At 38.9% G+C, this 19,352-nt stretch overlaps 1 protein-coding gene across 1 annotated transcript; it reads right to left on the minus strand.

Annotated features, from left to right (window-relative positions):
* Positions 1 to 1,999: 1,999 nt before the first annotated feature.
* On the minus strand, positions 2,000 to 17,675 carry LOC106073901 (hornerin-like). The gene is made up of 6 exons (XM_056007327.1): positions 17,485 to 17,675; positions 14,995 to 15,061; positions 12,973 to 13,191; positions 11,408 to 11,434; positions 9,062 to 9,112; positions 2,000 to 3,073 (listed from the first exon to the last, which is right to left on the minus strand). Exons 1-6 carry the CDS (start codon positions 17,590 to 17,592, stop codon positions 2,166 to 2,168), a joined length of 1,380 nt encoding a protein of 459 aa, XP_055863302.1. The 5' UTR covers positions 17,593 to 17,675; the 3' UTR covers positions 2,000 to 2,165.
* Between the last annotated feature and the right edge of the window lie 1,677 nt (positions 17,676 to 19,352).

The raw sequence follows: 19,352 nt of genomic DNA on the forward strand, positions 1-19,352 counted from the left end.
AAATCAGTTACCATTTTATAATATATTTGCATAGAATGATTTAAAACTGGGCCTTTCTTACTATCTGTTTAGCAAAGTGTGTTGGAAAATTGATGTCTCTGCTTATTGGAGATATGATAGATAGGCTTAGTGCTCAATTGTTCTATCGTTCTAGGTGAATTACTGATCTAAGTTAGGTTTTGATTAATTTGAATTTAGGAAATCTTCATTCACCAGAGGAGACTGGTCATCAATATTCTTAAAGAAACTAACAAATTAGGGAATGCTGTATGCCTACACCTTTCATTGCCTACCTCTATCAATGCCTACACCTATCAATGCCTACACCTATCAATGTCTACACCTATCAATGCCTACACCTATCATTTTCAGGCCGGATTTGGGGAAGGGCAGTCGAGGCGACGCCAGGGAACTCCACAATAGGAGGGACACCCACAATAGGAGGGACCCCACACAATAGGAGGGACACTCACAATAGAGGAAAAAATCCATATTGTTCTATTTACACAATTTTTTTGCATTTTTACCAACAATACTCTAAGTCGTATAGCTGGTAAGACTGTTGTGGTTAACAAAAGTGCCCGCTTATAGTGTACTTGTACTCTGGATTCACTACATTTGAGTAAACCTCAAAAATTTACACTTTTTGTTACTAAAAAAAAACTCATATTTAATATTTTTTTAATGAAAACAAAATCATAACAGTGCTGTGTCTAATTCAGAACAGCGCTGCATCAAATTCAGAACAGCGCTGCATCAAATTCAGAACAGCGCTGCATCAAATTCAGAACAGCGCTGATCAAATTCAGAACAGCGCTGCATCAAATTCAGAACAGCGCTGCATCAAATTCAGAACAGCGCTGCATCAAATTCAGAACAGCGCTTGCTGCTCTCAGTTAGGCGCTTCCTTGCTGAGTCTTGTGTGAATACCTTCAAATGAATCAAGCTGAAATTTTGCACAATTATTTCTTCTACGTTATGTTTAGAAACGGAGCTTTAGTAATAAAATGATTGGTTCTATCTCTTCGTGTATACAGGAAATGGTCAGAGATTTTTTTTTATTGGATCACGAAAGATCAGCTTCAGGTGGGCTAATAGGTCATATGCAGTGCCGGTCTTAGGCCACTGCAACCTATGCGGTCGCAGTGGGCCTCGCACTTTCATAGGCCCCGCGCGATGCAAATTCTAGGTGTAAATTATTAAATTAAACCATTTTAACTTATTATTAAAAGGTTCCAAGAATTCTACTGAAATTATAAAATATAAAAAAAAAGTCATGAAAATCTCCTGAAATTATTAAAATCTTCTGAAAACTGATGCAAATCTTCTTAAAACAGACACAATTGTCATTTCGGGATGTCTTTCAATATGGAAGACGCCAATCCTACTCGCTAGTCGATTTTAAATCTAAAATGCAAATCTGAATGTTTATCTTCTTTTTGTTGGAAAACTACTATCTACTGTAGATGGCTCGTAAAGTTAATTTGACAGTGATTTTGTACTTAGTAAAGTATGAATAAAATGCAAAGACGAATTTATTTTCTAACACAAAATCTTATTTTCCCCATATTATCCTTATCAAAACCGAAATTAGGCCCCGCGCAATTTGTTTCGCAAAGGGCCCCGCAACCTGTAGGACCGGCCGTGGTCATATGCACTCTGGACTGTCGTCTAGTCAAGATGATCTCGGGTTCAAACCCTGCCCGCCGCCACTCTTCGCCGTCCTGTTGGAAGTTTGGGTCTAGGATGAAATAATCTTGAAAAATGTTTGACATGTTTTTGGATGTTCTTTCAGGGTTGAAGATAATCTGCTTCCTAGTTCAAACATCCCGCAGGACGACCTGAATGGCAGCGGGCAGGGTATGAACACGAGACGACGGAACGATAGTTCAGCGCGCATACCTCACGACCAGGCAGCCATCCACTAGAGAAACATCCGAAACATTCACAATTTGAATAGCAAACAAACACGAGGCTTACTTTAGATCAAAAAAATTTCTTTATTTGACAGAATGTAAAAATTACGTATAGCTTCTAAATATATATAAAAAAAAAATAACTTAAATGATATAATGATTTAAATTGTTGATTAAAAATGAAATTGTCACAAATTGATGTCGAAGTGTCGGGGAAAAAAAATGTCAATGTTAAAAATGTCTGTTATGTCAGTCATTAGTACTGAGGTCACTAAAACTAGATAATCTGTTGGAAATTTGCGTTGACCCTTGTGAACTGGGCGATTTAGCCAAAGTATTGGATTGTCGTTGGCTTTCTTCTCTCTTTTTAATTTCTGTCGCTGTGTCGATTGGCGGTAACTCTTCGTATTCCGAGCTCCGAAGACTTTTGGGTCCATAAGGTTCGCTTTCGGTCTTCTTGCTTCCACGACTTCCGCTTTCTGTTTCTTTGCTTGCACCACTTCCGCTTCCGCTTTTCTTTTTCTTCTTTTCATGGTGTATGCTATCGTGTTTTTTGCTGCTTCGACTTCCGCTTTCTGTTTCTTTGCTTGCGCCACTTCCGCTTCCGCTTTTCCTCCTTTCTTGAGGTACGCTATCGTCTATTTTGACGCTTAGTCTTCGGCTATCGTTTATTCCTGTCTCAAGTCTGGCTTCATTTTCTGTACTCGCATTTTCGTGCTTCGTTCCTGTCTCGCTCTTCCGTCTTTGGCTGTGACGCCCCATGATTTCTCGAATGGCCTGTAACTCGTCTGATTCAGGTAGTATTGATTTTCTTGTAGTCGATTTCCGGCGCTGCTCATACGAGTCACTGAGCTGGTGAGACTCGCTTCTGGAGTCATTCAGCTCCTGAAAGGGGTCAGCTAAAGTAGCTGAGCGCATTCTTCCTAGTTTTGATCTAGAAGAGCTCACTCCACGAGCGCTGTCAAGAAAGTAAGATGAATGGTGCGATTTGCTTCTGTTAGACCTTAACTCGCTTTTACCGTAATAAAACATTCTCCTTCCGGTCAGCCTCCACTGATTCTTGACCATCGGGGAATCGCTCGTGTTGACCTCCAGGTCCGATGTATCCGAGATTTTATCACAGGCCCGCACCGCTCGGATTTTCTCAAGGAGACATCCTGTTTAAAAAAAAAAAAAATGTGTCCACACTTGAACTAAACTGTTGTACAGTGGGTTGACTACAATACTGTACAAAGTGTCTCAAGCAAAGGGAAATAACATTCGATCTGCAGTGGGTAGTCTGAGTTAAGGCCCTTATAAAGAACATATCTAAAAATAGTGAAATTTGGGCCATTGAATACTAAGAGAACATTGCACTTCATGAAAAATATAACTGGAGCCTGTGAGGGGATGGTAGAATAGAGTATAGGATAATCTTAAGGAGGTTTGTCTTGAGTTCTGTATAGAAAAGGGGAGATAAATATTGAAATATTGAGAGATGTGGCTGTGCGATTATTTCCCTTTTAAAATTTTTTATTAAAAAAAAAACAAGTATTGTCTGTATTTTGCTTCTTACGGTATACATATGATTTTCGAACGAAATGTACAAAGCTGGTCCTAGTCTAGTTTTAAGTTCTTCTAATTATGGTGTTTTACGGTATTACATTCTAGCATCCACTCACCACACAACAACGGAGTGAAGGGACTTTGAGGTACTTATACAACAACGAACTACAAGCCTTTATATCAGGGGTTCTCAACCTGTGCATCGCGACCCTCTTGGGGGTCGAATGACGATTTGACCTAAGACCATCGAAAACATGGATTGTTTTTGTCTATTCTTCTATTGGTGTGTGTGTGAGAGAGAGGGGGGGGTCGCGGCAGAGAGGGAGATAAAAAAAAAAGAGTCCCCGAGCATAAAAGGTTGAGAACCGCTGCTTTATATAGATACTACGTCTAACATTCTTCGAAGTTATACACATATGAACAATGAAACATTCTAGCTATATTATCAGCGACTCTCAATTACTTGTAATACTTGTAATGACTAAAATATTTGGTCCATTGCATCAGTGGATTAAAGATTTTCTGATAGAGAGAGAACAAACTGTAATAATACATGACTCTAAATCAACACCGATAACAGTAAACTCAGGTGTACCTCAAAGAACAGTTCTGGGTCCACTACTATTTTTAATTTACACAAATGATTTACGAAATTGCATTAGTTCAGGAACAAAAGTCAGATTATTTACAGACGATTGCATAATATATAGAACAATAAAAACAACACAAAATACAGACATTTTACAAAGACAATTAGATGAATTACAGAAATGGGAATCAAATTGGAGCATGTCTTTCCACCCAGAAAAATGTCAGTTATTAAGAGTAACAAAAAAACTAAATCAAATTAATTCCACTTATCTTATTCATGGTAAACCAGTAACACAGACTAAAAACGCAAAATACCTAGGTGTTATAATAAATGAAAAACTGTTATCTCCATATTGATCAAACAAAGCATTAGGGTTTATTAAAAGTAATTTTTATAAATCAAATAAGAATATAAAACTAAAATGTTATTTAACCTTGGTTAGGGCAATAATAGATTATGCATCCTCCGTTTGGGACCCCTCAACTCAAGAAAACATTAAGAAACTTGAACAGACACAAAATAGAGCATTGAGATTCATAACAAACGAATATTCATATTTGACTAGATTAACATCTTTGTAAAATCACTAAACTTAGAAAGCCTTCAGGACAGAAGGCTCAAAAGTAAAGTAGCAATTATACATAAAACACTTAACCATAATCTTCAAATACAAAAACAAAATTTAATAAAATACTCAGAAAGACACAAAGATAAAGGCACATTCCTCATCCCATATGCTAGGACAAATGTGTACAAATACTCCTTCTTCCCTAGCGCTATTAGAGCATGGAATGGGTTGCCTGAGCTAGCCAGGAAAACCAGTGACTTGGCGGAGTTTAGACTAAATGCATGACCGGTAGGACGTAACCATCTACCTTTTCTGAAGTAACGTCTGTATTATATAAGATAAGATAAGAAGAATAGAAAGACTCGTAGAAGTTGGGGTTTAATTGGGTATTTCCGTAGTGACGCGGCGGATCATTGAAAAAGTTGGAACGGAAATAGAAGAGAACGGATACGACAAACGAAGAGATACCGACTTGCAGAGGATACAATGTAGACTGAGCCCTTCTTAAGAAATACATTGTTATTCAAGTACATATTTGGATTTATTCGGGAAGCGTGGTCCAGAGGCTAAGTTCGCTTTTCCTTGGCTTGGCTTGCCTACCTATGAAGGGGGCTCGAGGTTCGAACCCGACTAGGGCAGAGTTATGTTTACTGAGCGTCTGAAGGCAGCAGGGAAAAACCTTCTCCTAGATACCGCTTCCCCCCCCCCAGACTGGTCCACAAATGAGATTGGACCAAAGCGCTCTGAGCATGCTATAAGCATGAAAGTAGCGCTATATAAAAGCCATAATTTATTTATTTATTTATATAACTGTGTTCTTATTCTGTTGACGGTTGTTACTACTTATAAAGAACTCGCGTATAATATCTACATTCAACTAGAATGTTGATCAACCAAACACATCAACGCATCAACTATCAACATACTCCAGCCTGTCAGTCTTGTCAAGAATGGTCCCTCCTACAGGTCGCTAAGGTCAGATAGTAAAAACACACTTGTATGTCTGTCATCAGTACTATTTTAGTTCTTGTACTGCAAAGATAGCAATGGACGGAGAGAGTGGTTACCAAACGGTGTTAACCCATGGACCCCTCAGAACTTGCCCACGGACCCCAAAGTGAAAAAGTGACCTAAATTCATAGTGTAAACATGACAAAAAAGCTCCCCTTTCGGACCATGCGGTCTAAAGGGCAGATGATGTAAAGGTCATCTGTTTCTGTGTCCCACTGTTAATGAGGGTGTCATGTGGCCAGCCCAACCGCCTTTACTTTTTCCAGACCTAACGTCAGGCACCCATTAAAGCTGAGTGGACCCAAAGGAGCCCTAAAGATCCCGAGAATAAAAATCCCAACCTTCACCAGGATTCGAACTCGTGTTCGAAGACATGCGCTTTACCCCTCAGCCTCGTTCTGGAAATAATTATTTACGAGATAATTATTGTGTCGAATATAAAATGAAAATTAAAAGAATAAACTTGGATGTTTGTTTTGTTTTGTAAAAATGTTTGACATGTTTCGGATGTTCCTTCAGAGTTGAAGATAAGTTTACTTCCTAGTCCAAACCTCCCGCAGGACGACGGGGGATGGGAGCGGGCAGGGTTTGAACCCGGGACCATCGATAAATCTGAACGAAAGTCCAGCGTGCAAACCGCACGACCAGGTGGATATATTTAATGAGACTTTTTTTTTGTAGAACCAAGTTATGTTCGACGTAACGTCTGGAAGTAGAGACCGCGAATCCCCACGAGAACTAATTTCAAGTCGCCTCTGTGTGCGTGTCTGTGTGCGTGTCTGTGTGCGTGTGTGTGCGTGCGTGTGTGTGTGTGCGTGTGTGTATGTGTGTGTGTGTGTGCGTGTGTGTGTGTGCGCGCGTCTGTGTGCGTGTGTGTGTATGCGTGTGTGTATGTGTGTGCGTGTGTGTATGTGTGTCTGTGTGCGTGTCTGTGTGCGTGTGTGTGTGTGCGTGTGTGTGTGTGCGTGTGTGTATGTGTGTGCGTGTGTGTATGTGTGTCTGTGTGCGTGTCTGTGTGCGCGCGTGTGTGTGCGTGTGTGTGTGTGCGTGTGTGTATGTGTGTGCGTGTGTGTATGTGTGTGTGTGCGTGTGTGTGCGCGCGCGTGTGTGTGCGTGTGTGTGTATGCGTGTGTGTATGTGTGTGCGTGTGTGTATGTGTGTCTGTGTGCGTGTCTGTGTGCGCGCGTGTGTGTGCGTGTGTGTGTGTGCGTGTGTGTATGTGTGTGCGTGTGTGTGTGTGTGTGCGTGTGTGTGTGCGCGCGTGTGTGTGCGCGTGTGTGTGTGCGTGTGTGTATGTGTGTGCGTGTGTGTATGTGTGTGTGTGCGCGCGTGTGTGTGCGTGTGTGTGTGTGCGTGTGTGTATGTGTGTGCGTGTGTGTATGTGTGTGTGTGTGTGTGTGCGCGTGTGTGTGTGCGTGTGTGTATGTGTGTGCGTGTGTGTATGTGTGTGTGTGTGTGCGTGTGTGTGTGTGTGTGTGCGTGTGTGTATGTGTGTGCGTGTGTGTATGTGTGTCTGTGTGCGTGTCTGTGTGCGTGTGTGTGTGTGCGTGTGTGTATGTGTGTGCGTGTGTGTATGTGTGTGCGTGTGTGTATGTGTGTGTGTGCGCGCGTGTGTGTGTGTGTATGTGTGCGTGTGTATGTGTGTATGTGTGCGTGTGTATGTGTGCGTGTGTATGTGTGCGTGTGTATGTGTGTGTGTGTGTGTGTTATGGTCTATAACAGCACTGAATCCCCGTTCTCTATATGAAGACTGGAAAGCAGTCAACATCTTTAAAACTACCCACAATGCAAGGCATAAAATTGGCAACAGTTTGTCTGTCTGTCTGTCTGTCGGGTAAAAACTTAGTACACGTTATTTCTCAGACATCCCAACCTCGCATAAAGCTGACATTTCGCGCAATTATTTCTTTTACCTGACAAAACAAGAATCGATAATAGCAACCACAAATTTTGTTTGTTACTTAGTTAATTAGTTTGGTATTTCGAACAAGGGAAAGAATTTGTACTTGACTGAAGTGGTGGTTTAATTAAGCTAAATTAGTCCCCTTCGTAGGTCGCCGCTTCAGTTTAACGTAATACAAAGCAATAAATAACATTACAATCTTCTATTTTCATAGAGTGGTTAGGATGTCGGCTTAAGGGGGCTCGAGCATGAGTTCGAATCCAGGTCGTTCAACTAATCACCCAGATCTCCCTTTCTTTCCCCTCCGCCCCCATGTTCCCAACTGGTCCAGTGATAAGATCACGGCGTATGGAGAAAGCTAAAAGAATGAAATAGCGCTAAACAAAAACAAATGGTAAAACTATTTCTAATCCCACAGATGTATTATTGTTGGTCTAGATCTATGACACAATTAATTACACGATTGATTCAAACTAATTGACACAATTACACTTCGTATAAGCTTTATTTTTTTAAAGTATTTTTTATGTTATTAGTTGTTTTTTTTTTGGTACCTGTTAGGGTTAGGGTTAACCTTATTGGTTTTGGTTTCTCATTTGTGAAAAATTTAATAGGCTGCTACTGTATTAATAAAGAGCAATCTATGATTGAGATCTGAGTTTGTCCACGCGCTAAAAGGAGTCCACACCCTTGCAGGTTACAACCAGCTGAAGAATGTTAGAGAATCTTTGTTTCTGTTGTAAAAATGTTTGTAAAATGTTTGACATGTTTCGGATGTTCCTTCAGAGTTGAAGGTAATTTACTTCCTAGTCCAAAACCTCCCGCAGGACGACGGGGGATCGGAGCGGGCAGGGTTTGAACTCTGGACCATCGATAAATCTGAACGACAGTCCAGCGCGCAAACCGCACGACCAGGCAGTTCTGCATGAAGAGCTGTTAGTGTTAACAATTGGACAACCTTCACGTCTATTTCACAATTTAGAATAAGTGGAAACTAAGAACAATGTCTTCACCATGAGTACTGTTTGTTCAGAAAAAGTTTTGTAACGCTTTTAGTTTTGATTAAATGAAATTGGTCACCTTGTAATCATAGAGGGGGGGGGGGAGATATTAGTTACCACAGCATTGTATTAACCACCCAAATCCAGCGTCACGTATCACAATTTTACTATTTTGTGTTAAATCTTACGCGGACCCTCAGACACTGTTCATGGACACACCCAAATCAATTTTAATTGTCTATGGACAATATAAAAAAAAGTCCCCCTACTCTCGCTAGACAACTTTCGAACTGGGGTCCCGGGTTCGAATCCTGGTGAAGACTGGGATATTTAATTTCGTAATCTTTTGGCTCCTCTGAGCCCACCCAGCTCTAATGGGTACCTGACAATAGTTGGGGAAAAGTAAAGGTGGTTGATTGTTGTGCTGGCCACATGATACCCTCGTTTACCATTGGCTGAGCTTTACATTATCTGCCCTATAGATCTCAAGGTCTGAAAGGAGAACTTTACTTTGAGACAACTTACTTTTACTCTCCTTCCAAACCCTCTTGAGCCAGTCTCCTGTTTCTTCCACTTCTGAAAAGCCCAAAATACAAAAAAAAAAAAAAAAAAAAAAATATGTAAGTTCTACTAAACTGTTATGAAATGCACATGTACAGATATAATTATATAATACAAATAATCAAATAATTTTTTTTCCTAAATTTCAGAACACATGCTAGAGTAACTAGATAAACTATAAGTACACGTGAAAATCAAATGCAACACGAACGCACACACAGTCAGACACATTGGTTTTGTTTGCTTGACATGTTTCAGATGTCCCTTCAGAGTGGAAGATAATTTACTTCCTAGTCTAAACCCACCGCAAGACGATGGGGGAAGGCAGCGGCCAGGGAATATAAACCAGGCGTAGCTAGGGGTTCGAGGGCCCTTGGGGGACTTGACCTCTTTAGGGGACCCGGCATTTTGACATTAGAAATTATGACATGAGATAATGGCGTAATATTTAATATTTAATATAAAGACCAATTTCGAACACTCACTGGGACCACCGAGACAACTGGACGACAGTCCAGCGCGCATACCACTTGACCAGGCAGCCATCCTAATTTACATGACATCAACAAGTATGCTTACTTCAATTTAACAATTGCATTTGCTTGTTACTAATTATTACTATACATACAAACCAGAGGCGGCCCTGTGAGGTGGTGTGGTACAACTGCCTCCGGCCAAAAGCCCGAGGGGTGGGGCGCGCCATATGAGATTCCGTGTTCACCGTGAACCTCGGAAACAAGACCAGTTCCTATAAACGAGGACTTGTTACTCAATTATTTGGAAGCTTTTCCCCGAACCTATATGATACTAATGACCGCGAAAGCTATTACATACATAATATTGTTGGTTTAGAAATACTGTATTGCCAGTATCTACCAGTTTAAAATAATAATAATAAGGCCTACAGCATTAGAGGCAAACTTTAGATAGATGTTATAAGGTATATTTAGTCTACGCCCGCGTATGACACCCACCCAGGGCCCCGGGTACTGCCGACTCTGATACAAACATATACTTATATCGGCTTATCTTATCTTGTTAATAAGAGAAAATCCTTTAAAAATAAGATAATCACGTATTCATTATGTATTCATGTCTCAATCTAGTTAATAAGTCATTAGTTTTTCTGGATGATTCCGGCAAATCCGCAGCTTGCTCTTGTGGCACTAGGCAAGGGCCGCACCTAACAATCGCGGGGCCCTATGCGAAACGGATCGCATGGGGGCCCAGTCTTTATAAGGATAAGGACAATAAGTGAAAATAAAGATTTTGTATTAGAAAATAAATCCGTCTTTGCACTTTTTTCATTTTTAACCAAGTATAAAAATCACGATCAAATTAACGTTACGAGCCTTGCGTGTAGCGAAGTCATACAGTATAGCATCAAAAGTATGTATCCTACATAGATCGCGCTCAAAAGCAACAGCAAGAATTGACAAATTGTTCAGTCTATCTTCGTGAATTGTTGACCTCAAGTTATGGAATGACATCAAATATGACGACTTTGTCTAATTTTTAGGAGATTTTTATGTTTTCCATGATTTCCACGAGCTCTTTGAAAGTCAGGAGGCCGCGGAACCCTGTATTATAAGTTATAATGGTTTCATTTAATAGTTTACACCTAGAATTAGCGCGGGGCCTATGAAAGTGCGGGGGGGGGGGCGCCACTGCGGCCGCATAGATTAAAGTGACCTAAGGCCTGAATGGCACTAGGCACTTGTGAAGAAAGAGCAATAATTTGAATTGGTATTAGTGTGTGGAAAAAGAAATGTGTTGTTTTTTGTTGCGTTTCACATCCAGTCATCAATGCATCTGCCTACTCACACGACACATCTGCTTACTCACACGACCATCTGCCTACTCACACGACACATCTACTTACTCACACAACATATCTGCCTACTCACACGACACATCTGTCTACTCACACGACACATCTACCTACTCACACAGACACATCTGCCTACTCACATAGACATATCTACCTACTCACACAGACACATCTGCCTACTCACACAGACACATCTGCCTACTCACATAGACATATCTGCCTACTCACACAGACACATCTGCCTACTCACACAGACACATCTGCCTACTCACATAGACATATCTACCTACTCACACAGACATATCAGCCTACTCACACAGACATATCAGCCTACTCACACAGACATATCAGCCTACTCACACAGAAACATCTACCTACTCACACAGACATATCTACCTACTCCCACAGACAAATCTGCCTACTCCCACAGACACATCTAATTAATTATTCAAACCACAGAAACTTTTCGTTGTCCTTACCAGCAAGTTCTTCATGTAAATATCCATCTGTGGAAAAGAAAAAAAAAATTAATATAAAAAAAAATTTACAATACTTTAAAATAATTATTTAATCTAAGTAACTGAGTGATTTGAGTGACTGGATTGCAAGCCGAAGAGTTATGAATCCTTCAACTTTTGAGGTTACCTGATAGAGATCAACAGTTCAGTTTGAAATTAACTCAATTCCTCAAATCATTACTGGGAACGTAAAACTTATAAGACAAACTGGGCTGGTCATAAAAACAAGGAAACACTATAAAATCATAAACACATAAAAAAAAAAACACTAACCTTTATAAAACATGGAAACTATAAATCATAAACATAAAAAAAACCCACTAACCTTTATAAAACATGGAAACTATAAATCATAGACACATAAAAAAAAAGCGCTACACCTTTATAAAACATGAAAACACTACAAAATCATAAACCCATAAAAAAAGCACTACACCTTTATAAAACATGAAAACACTACAAAATCATAAACACATAAAAAAAACACTAACCTTTATAAAACAAGGAAACTATAAATCATAAACACATAAAAAAAGCACTACACCTTTATAAAACATGGAAACTATAAATCATAAACACATAAAAAAAGCACTACACCTTTATAAAACATGAAAACACTACAAAATCATAAACACATAAAAAAACACTAACCTTTATAAAACAAGGAAACTATAAATCATAAACACATAAAAAAAAACACTACACCTTTATAAAACATGGAAACTATAAATCATAAACACATAAAAAAAAAACACTACACCTTTAAAAAACATGAAAACACTACATCTTAAAAACATGGTGTACTAGATATATACATTCACTTAACCAGGATTCTTTCTCTGGGAGAAAAGGGGGGGGCGGGGTACAAAATGTTTTTAAATCTAACCTTCATTAATTCTCAAGAGAAAAACAATCGCTCTACAATTTACATAAAGGAGGTATTTAAAAAAAAAAGTATTTTTAATGTTGTTCTTGTTTCGCATAGTAAAATATGTTCTTACATTAAGTCGTCTATTCCTCCTAGTCAAAGGAAAAACACGCAGGTCAGATCAAGTCTAAAATAAGGCAGCACTGACCTATACAATTATGTGAGGGACCTTTGAGGTACATACAGCTCACTCGACAATGGGAACAGTATCATTCGTGTACCCAAAATATGGGAAAGACTTCCAGAGTTAACCCTGAAGGAAAATCAGGAACTTGCGGCTCAGAGTGCTTCCCCCTGGCAGAGCAAGAGTACAAGCTGTGTCAGTACTTACCGTTACTTTGGACGCATCCCCTACGTGGGGAGGGGTGGGGCGGCATCGTTTCGACCATAGCGAATGGCCCAGCCGTTTATCTCGTCTCTACGAGATTGGAGGAGGCCATAGACAGCCCTGCTCCCCCATGTGAGGTCCTCGCGCCCCTTACCACCGCAATGGGAGCGCTCCACGCTGATTTACATGACATTACATGATTTGTATGTGCTACGAAAGCATCTTGGGGACCTACCACGTCTCCGCCCATGACAAGAAGACATATCTTACCATCCAAAATGTTCTTCAGCTTCAGCTGAACCAAATGGGCCTTGGCGTCGTTGCGATCCATGGGTTTGGTCTTGGCCTCAACGATAGGAGCGCGGCGCCACCGCTCCGCCATGACCCTCCACTCCCAGTTGGTCTGTGTGGCCATGGTCACTTTTGAGCAGACGACAAGCTGATAACGTAAGACGTCTTCCAATCTCTCCTCTGGTGGGATGATTATGGCTAGTTTCGTACAACATTGAAAAAGAAAAAAAAATCTAAATCATTGTCAGGAACTAAGAAAGTTACTCCAGTAATTCTTTAAGAACTATCGTGTAGTAGTTACCTAGTACATAGTCAGTGCCAGATTTAAGCAAGTCGAGGCCCTCTTCCCTTTTCAAGCGTCAATATAAATATTTAAAATATTTATAAATCGAATCTTTTTAAAAGTATAGTATATTTGCGAAGAAAGAAAAGGAGCGCGTGTACATTCAATCTCATTTCCATGATTTTTTATTAATGGAAATTTTCATAAATGGCGGGAAAAGTTAAAAATAGCAAGCTTATTGGTGTATCCGGTGTAAAGAATAATGAAAGCGTTGATAAGTAATGCTTTAAGTTAAAATTGATTTGATTAGGCACTTTTTTTGTTAGCACAGTCGAAAAGTTGACTGAGCTCTTCTCTTTCCTAAGTTTAATGTAGCTCTTCTCTTTCCTAAGTTTAATGTAGCTCTTCTGTTTCCTAAGTTTAATGTAGCTCTTCTCTTTCCTAAGTTTAATGTAGCTCTTCTCTTTCCTAAGTTTAATGTAGCTCTTCTCTTTCCTAAGTTTAATGTAGCTCTTCTGTTTCCTAAGTTTAATGTAGCTCTTCTCTTTCCTAAGTTTAATGTAGCTCTTCTGTTTCCTAAGTTTAATGTAGCTCTTCTCTTTCCTAAGTTTAATGTAGCTCTTTTGTTTCCTAAGTTTAATGTAACTCTTCTCTTTCCTAAGTTTAATGTAGCTCTTCTCTTTCCTAAGTTTAATGTAGCTCTTCTGTTTCCTAAGTTTAATGTAGCTCTTCTCTTTCCTAAGTTTAATGTAGCTCTTCTGTTTCCTAAGTTTAATGTAGCTCTTCTCTTTCCTAAGTTTAATGTAGCTCTTTTGTTTCCTAAGTTTAATGTAGCTCTTTTGTTTCCTAAGTTTAATGTAGCTCTTCTCTTTCCTAAGTTTAATGTAACTCTTCTCTTTCCTAAGTTTAATGTAGCTCTTCTCTTTCCTAAGTTTAATGTAGCGCCCTTGACTTGTGAAGCTTATTGCGAAGCTCTCTAAAAGTTAATATGCCTAGTGAAACTTTAGATCGAGGGGACATGGCTTTTCAAGTCAATAAGTTGGCAGCTGTATGTCCGCACGTATACTGACGTGCCAGTAAATTACGTTCTAAACTTTGTCCTTCGTGGTTCAGTGATGACCACTTTTGTCATCCAGAGGGGCTGAGGAGGTGCATCGAGACCCATCGTTATAGAAGGCCTAAACTCTGACCTGCAACGTCACAACCTGTGGGCATTTTTTTTAGACCAATAGCTCGTTGCCACGTCACAGGTCTGTACGTTAGAGTTCCCAATGAAGGAGTTTTTAAACCGGTTGTATGTTGTCCTCCTTCAGTCGTAGAACGACTATGGTTCATCTCGCACGCTTCCTCGTGTGGCTGTGGAGCTCTATTTTAAACCGGTTACAAGTTTTGAATTATGGCACAATGAGTCGATTCGAGCTTGGCTGAACCTGGAAGCGGATCGGTATGGGCGTGGATAATTCTGGGCGTAACCCAATCTGAGTGTGGCTCAAGGCCTAGAAAAATATGCAGAACCCTGGAAAAATCTAAACTGCTCATATCAAATTTTGACAATATTAAATTTGTGTGTACTCGTGTTTTGTATGCTGCTTCAGAATAGATGCTGCTTTAGAATAGATGCTGCTTCAGAATAGATGCTGCTTCAGAACAATAGTGCTTCAGAATATCCCGCAGAATTAAAGAAAGAACTTCATACTGAAGAGCGACACAGTACTTACGTGTTTCAGAAGAGACCTGGACAATCTCTTTAAGTAACTGCAACTTTGGAGAAGAAAAGTCGTTGGGCTGTTGAAAAAAAAAAGAAAAGGCAAACACATACATTTAGCCTCTAGCGCGCACACACACACACACACACACACGCACACACACACACTCGATGTGACTGATAACAAATGACTTAACTTTGTTTAGCATAATTTCATATAAAAAAACATTTTTATTTAATGCCTTTTGACATTTGAGAGCCATGCTGGCCTGTCATCACAGGTCTGTTCGACGTGACAACGAGCTATTGATCTAAACCGCCTACATGTTGTGACGTTGCAGGTTAGGGTTGAGGCCTTCTATTACAAATGGTCTCTGCCTAACACTGGTCAGACATATAATTAACAATCATCCGGGAGCCTGTAATATAAGATTAATGCTGCCTATTTTTAAGATATACATTGGACTTCCGGTGTATATAAATACTCTTATATGGCAATTACAGCTAATGAGAAGTGACTTCTGAACATAAACTTTCTGTTCATTGTTCAAGCACAAGAAACCATGGCAAGTTGTGTTTTTTTTTAAAAGATCAGTCTAAAAACTATCCTAATTCTTGACCATCTGTTCCGAATATTCTTTGGGACTTTAATTTTTTTCTTTTCTGCTGGCCAGCGTATTTTCCACTGTTCAATGTGTGGACTCTAGTTTCTATAAATGTCCAGATATTAATGCTTTAAAAATCTTTCTACAAAGCTTATATCAACTCTGTCTGTCTGTTTGTCTGTCTGTCTGGTAAAAAAAATTGAACAGGTTTTTTTTTTCTCTCATTTCCCATTCTCGGATCAAGTTGAAACTTTACAAAATTATTCATTGTACCTGACAAGACATGAATCATTCAGAAAAAAAGTACCAATTAGTCAATTGATTATTAGCGATTAATTATTTTCTTTGATATAAAAAAAGCTACTTAAAGAAAGATGCGAATGTCTATATGATGTGTAGGCCTACTCCCTGACTAAGTTTTGACACAATGTATTTCTCCCACTTCCCATTCTCGTATCAAGTTGAAATTTTGCAAAATTATTCGAATTTAATGTCAAAACAAAATCAAACCAAAAAATAAACTATATATAGTTAATCATTAGTGTACCTAATAGTGTGCTGCACTTTTGTGAATGTTTCCCATATTTGCATCTATTGTTACAGTAGTTACGAAGAGGTCGTCAATTGTAGTCAAACTGAATTTCCATTTGATTAGAATTAGATCAATAAAAATTATCTTATCTTAATTTAGTTTTATATATATATAGCAGGGAGATAAACCATGACATTTCCAGATAAATGGCTGTAATTAGCGTTTCTTTCCCTTAGATAATTTTTGAAAGCTCTTACATCAACTCCGTCCGTCCGTCCGTCTGTCTGTCTGGTACATTTCCCACTTTCCGTTCTCGGACCAATTTAAAATTTTTATTGCCCCTAACAAAACATAAATCAATTAAAAAATTAACCAATTAATTAATTAATTACTAGTATATAGAAAAAGGGAAATAAATAAGACGTATGGCTGCAAATGTGCAGCTATTCACCTTATATCATCTTATATCATCTTCTTTTTTGAAGTAACGTCTGTATTATATAAGATAAGATAATCTTTTTTTGACAAATTTAATCTGCTTGCTTGACCTATCTAACCAGTTTTACTGTACAATGTATTTCGAGCGTAACACGGGAAATGGGCGCAGTAAAACGGCTATTAAAAGCATGCCCAAAAGACGCAATAAACAAAGCAGTGAGCTGTACATCGATGTGGGCTTGTCAGCCTAATAATTAGTCGCGCGTTCTAAACTCTGCTAAGTCATTGGATTTTCTGGATGATTCATCAAATTTCTTTTACATGGAGGCCAATACAAGGAAAGTGCAAACAGGGACGTCCTCGTATAACTTGGCGCCACACTTTCATGGAGGGCCTCAGAACAGTGGACACCAGGTGGGAGGAGGCTTCAGACATTGCCAGCGACAGATCTTTGTGGAGACAGCTAACGCCCAATGCGCCGAACGGCGCGGGAGGACCTGGGTCTAAGTAAGTAAGTAAGTCATCAAATTTTAATTAGATCTAGATCTAGGTCCATCACTTGTCTGAGACGGTGATAATAGTTAGTCGCGCATTCTAAACTCTGCTAAGTCATTGGATTTTCTGGATGATTCATCAAATTTCTTTTACATGGAGGCCAATACAAGGAAAGTGCAAACAGGGACGTCCTCGTATAACTTGGCGTCACACCTTCATGGACGACCTCAGAACAGTGGACACCAGGTGGGAGGAGGCTTCAGACATTGCCAGCGACAGATCTTTGTGGAGACAGCTAACGCCCAATGCGCCGAACGGCGCGGGAGGACCTGGGTCTAAGTAAGTAAGTAAGTCATCAAATTTTAATTAGATCTAGATCTAGGTCCATCACTTGTCTGAGACGGTGTTGGCTCCAGAGAATTTCGGTACTCACAGTGTCAAAGGTCGCGACCTTAACGCTTGATGGACCAGCTTCTCCAAAGTCTGACGAGTTTTGAATACGTTGCTTAGACCCAGCTTTCAGAAAGTCCACACTACTCATGGCTCAACTCGTTCATTTCTTGGACAGTGAAACAATGGAAATTGTAAAGAAAAACAAACTCAGCGTTGTAACTTTAAATTGAAGAGTTACATTGACTTCCGTATTTTGTCAAGTTGTATCAAATAACATAAGATCATTTTGTGGGATTACCCGTAAAAGTATGTTGTATATTTTTTTTACAAAGTTTATCTTAACTCTGTCTGTCTGTCAGGTAAAAAAATGTAAATGTTTTCTCTCAGACTCACAATCTCGGATCAAACTGAAATTTGTGCACAACCAGGCCAAACACTAGAATCTATTGAAAAAACTTGCCAACTAATTTACTATCTAATGGTGATTACTTATTTTGTTTGGTATCTCGAACATGGGAAATAATATAAATTATACTCCGTCATTGCATTTTGACCTGAAGTTGTCTCCCATACAGTTAACTGCTTTAAAATAAGTTTGTAACAGACTTATAGACTTTTATTTGTCTAGTCACCTCCCTAGCAGAGTGGTCCGTATCTCAGCTTCAGAAGGCTGGAGCCCTGAGTTCGAATTCAGGCCCCTTCCCTCCACTCCCTTTGTTTTTATAAATGCTTTTAAAGAGCGTATACGATATAAAAAAAAAAATTAGCCAGATTTCGCTTTCTCGCCCACCCCCCCCCCCCTCTTTCCATTTTCCCAACTGGTCCAGATAAGTGATAGGGTCACAGAGTATTGAGAAAGCTAAAACCATGAAAAAGCGCTTTCAAAAAACAATTGGTAAAAATATTTCTAAAAGCACAGATTTATTATCATAGATTTAGATCTATGACGCAATTGAATTCCATGACTGATCAAAACTAATTAATACAATTACACTTCATATAAGCTTTTTTTTTTTAAAGTATTATTGTATGTTTGTGTTGTTTCTAACCTTTCACTTTTAACCCTTTGTTTACTGGCGGGACTTAAAAGTCCCAGTCATAATTTAAATTCACCAAAAATATATAATATGTCAATAATATTTGTATTCCACGATTATCTTATCTTATATAATACAGACGTTACTTCGAAAAAGAAGATGATTTCGTCCTACGCGTCATGCATTTAGTCATGCTTATTAACCAATGACTTGATTTCTGCCAAGTCACTGGTTTTCCTGGCCAGCTCAGGCAACCCATTCCATGCTCTAATAGCACTAGGGAAGAAGGAGCACTTGTGCAAATTTGTCCTAGCATATGGGACGAGGAATGTGCCTTTATCTTTGTGTCTGTTCGACGTCTTATCCGTTAACTTAATAAAGAAGCCGGTATTGGTGTAATTTATTCAAATTTATCTTATCTTATGAAATACAGACGTTACTTCAATACACTTATTTTGTTGTGTTTACAGTTAGTCAGTTAGATCCAGACATTTTATGGTGGCAAACCTTACACAATTTTTAGCTTGATTTCATGTTTTCAATATAATTAGTAATGTAATTTTTATGGGGATAATTATTTACTTATAATAAAATTATGATTCATATCTATTTCATATTTCCTTGAACTTGTTCGTATTGTCTTTGCTATTTCATTCGAATTTACATTTTGTTCATATTTCTATAGAGAACTCATTTAGAGTAAAGAACTGTTCCTTCCTCGGGTATGTCATTGTTCATGACAGCTCATTGTGAGTTTATAATTTGTTTATATTTCTTCAGAAAACTCATTAATAGTAATTAGGTCTAATCTCATTAGAAGTTTGGAGCTTGTTTCCTTTTTTTCTAAAATAGCATATTAGGAAATTACAAA

This window comes from Biomphalaria glabrata, chromosome 13, assembly GCF_947242115.1.
Source record: "Biomphalaria glabrata chromosome 13, xgBioGlab47.1, whole genome shotgun sequence".
Lineage (NCBI taxonomy): Eukaryota > Metazoa > Mollusca > Gastropoda > Planorbidae > Biomphalaria > Biomphalaria glabrata.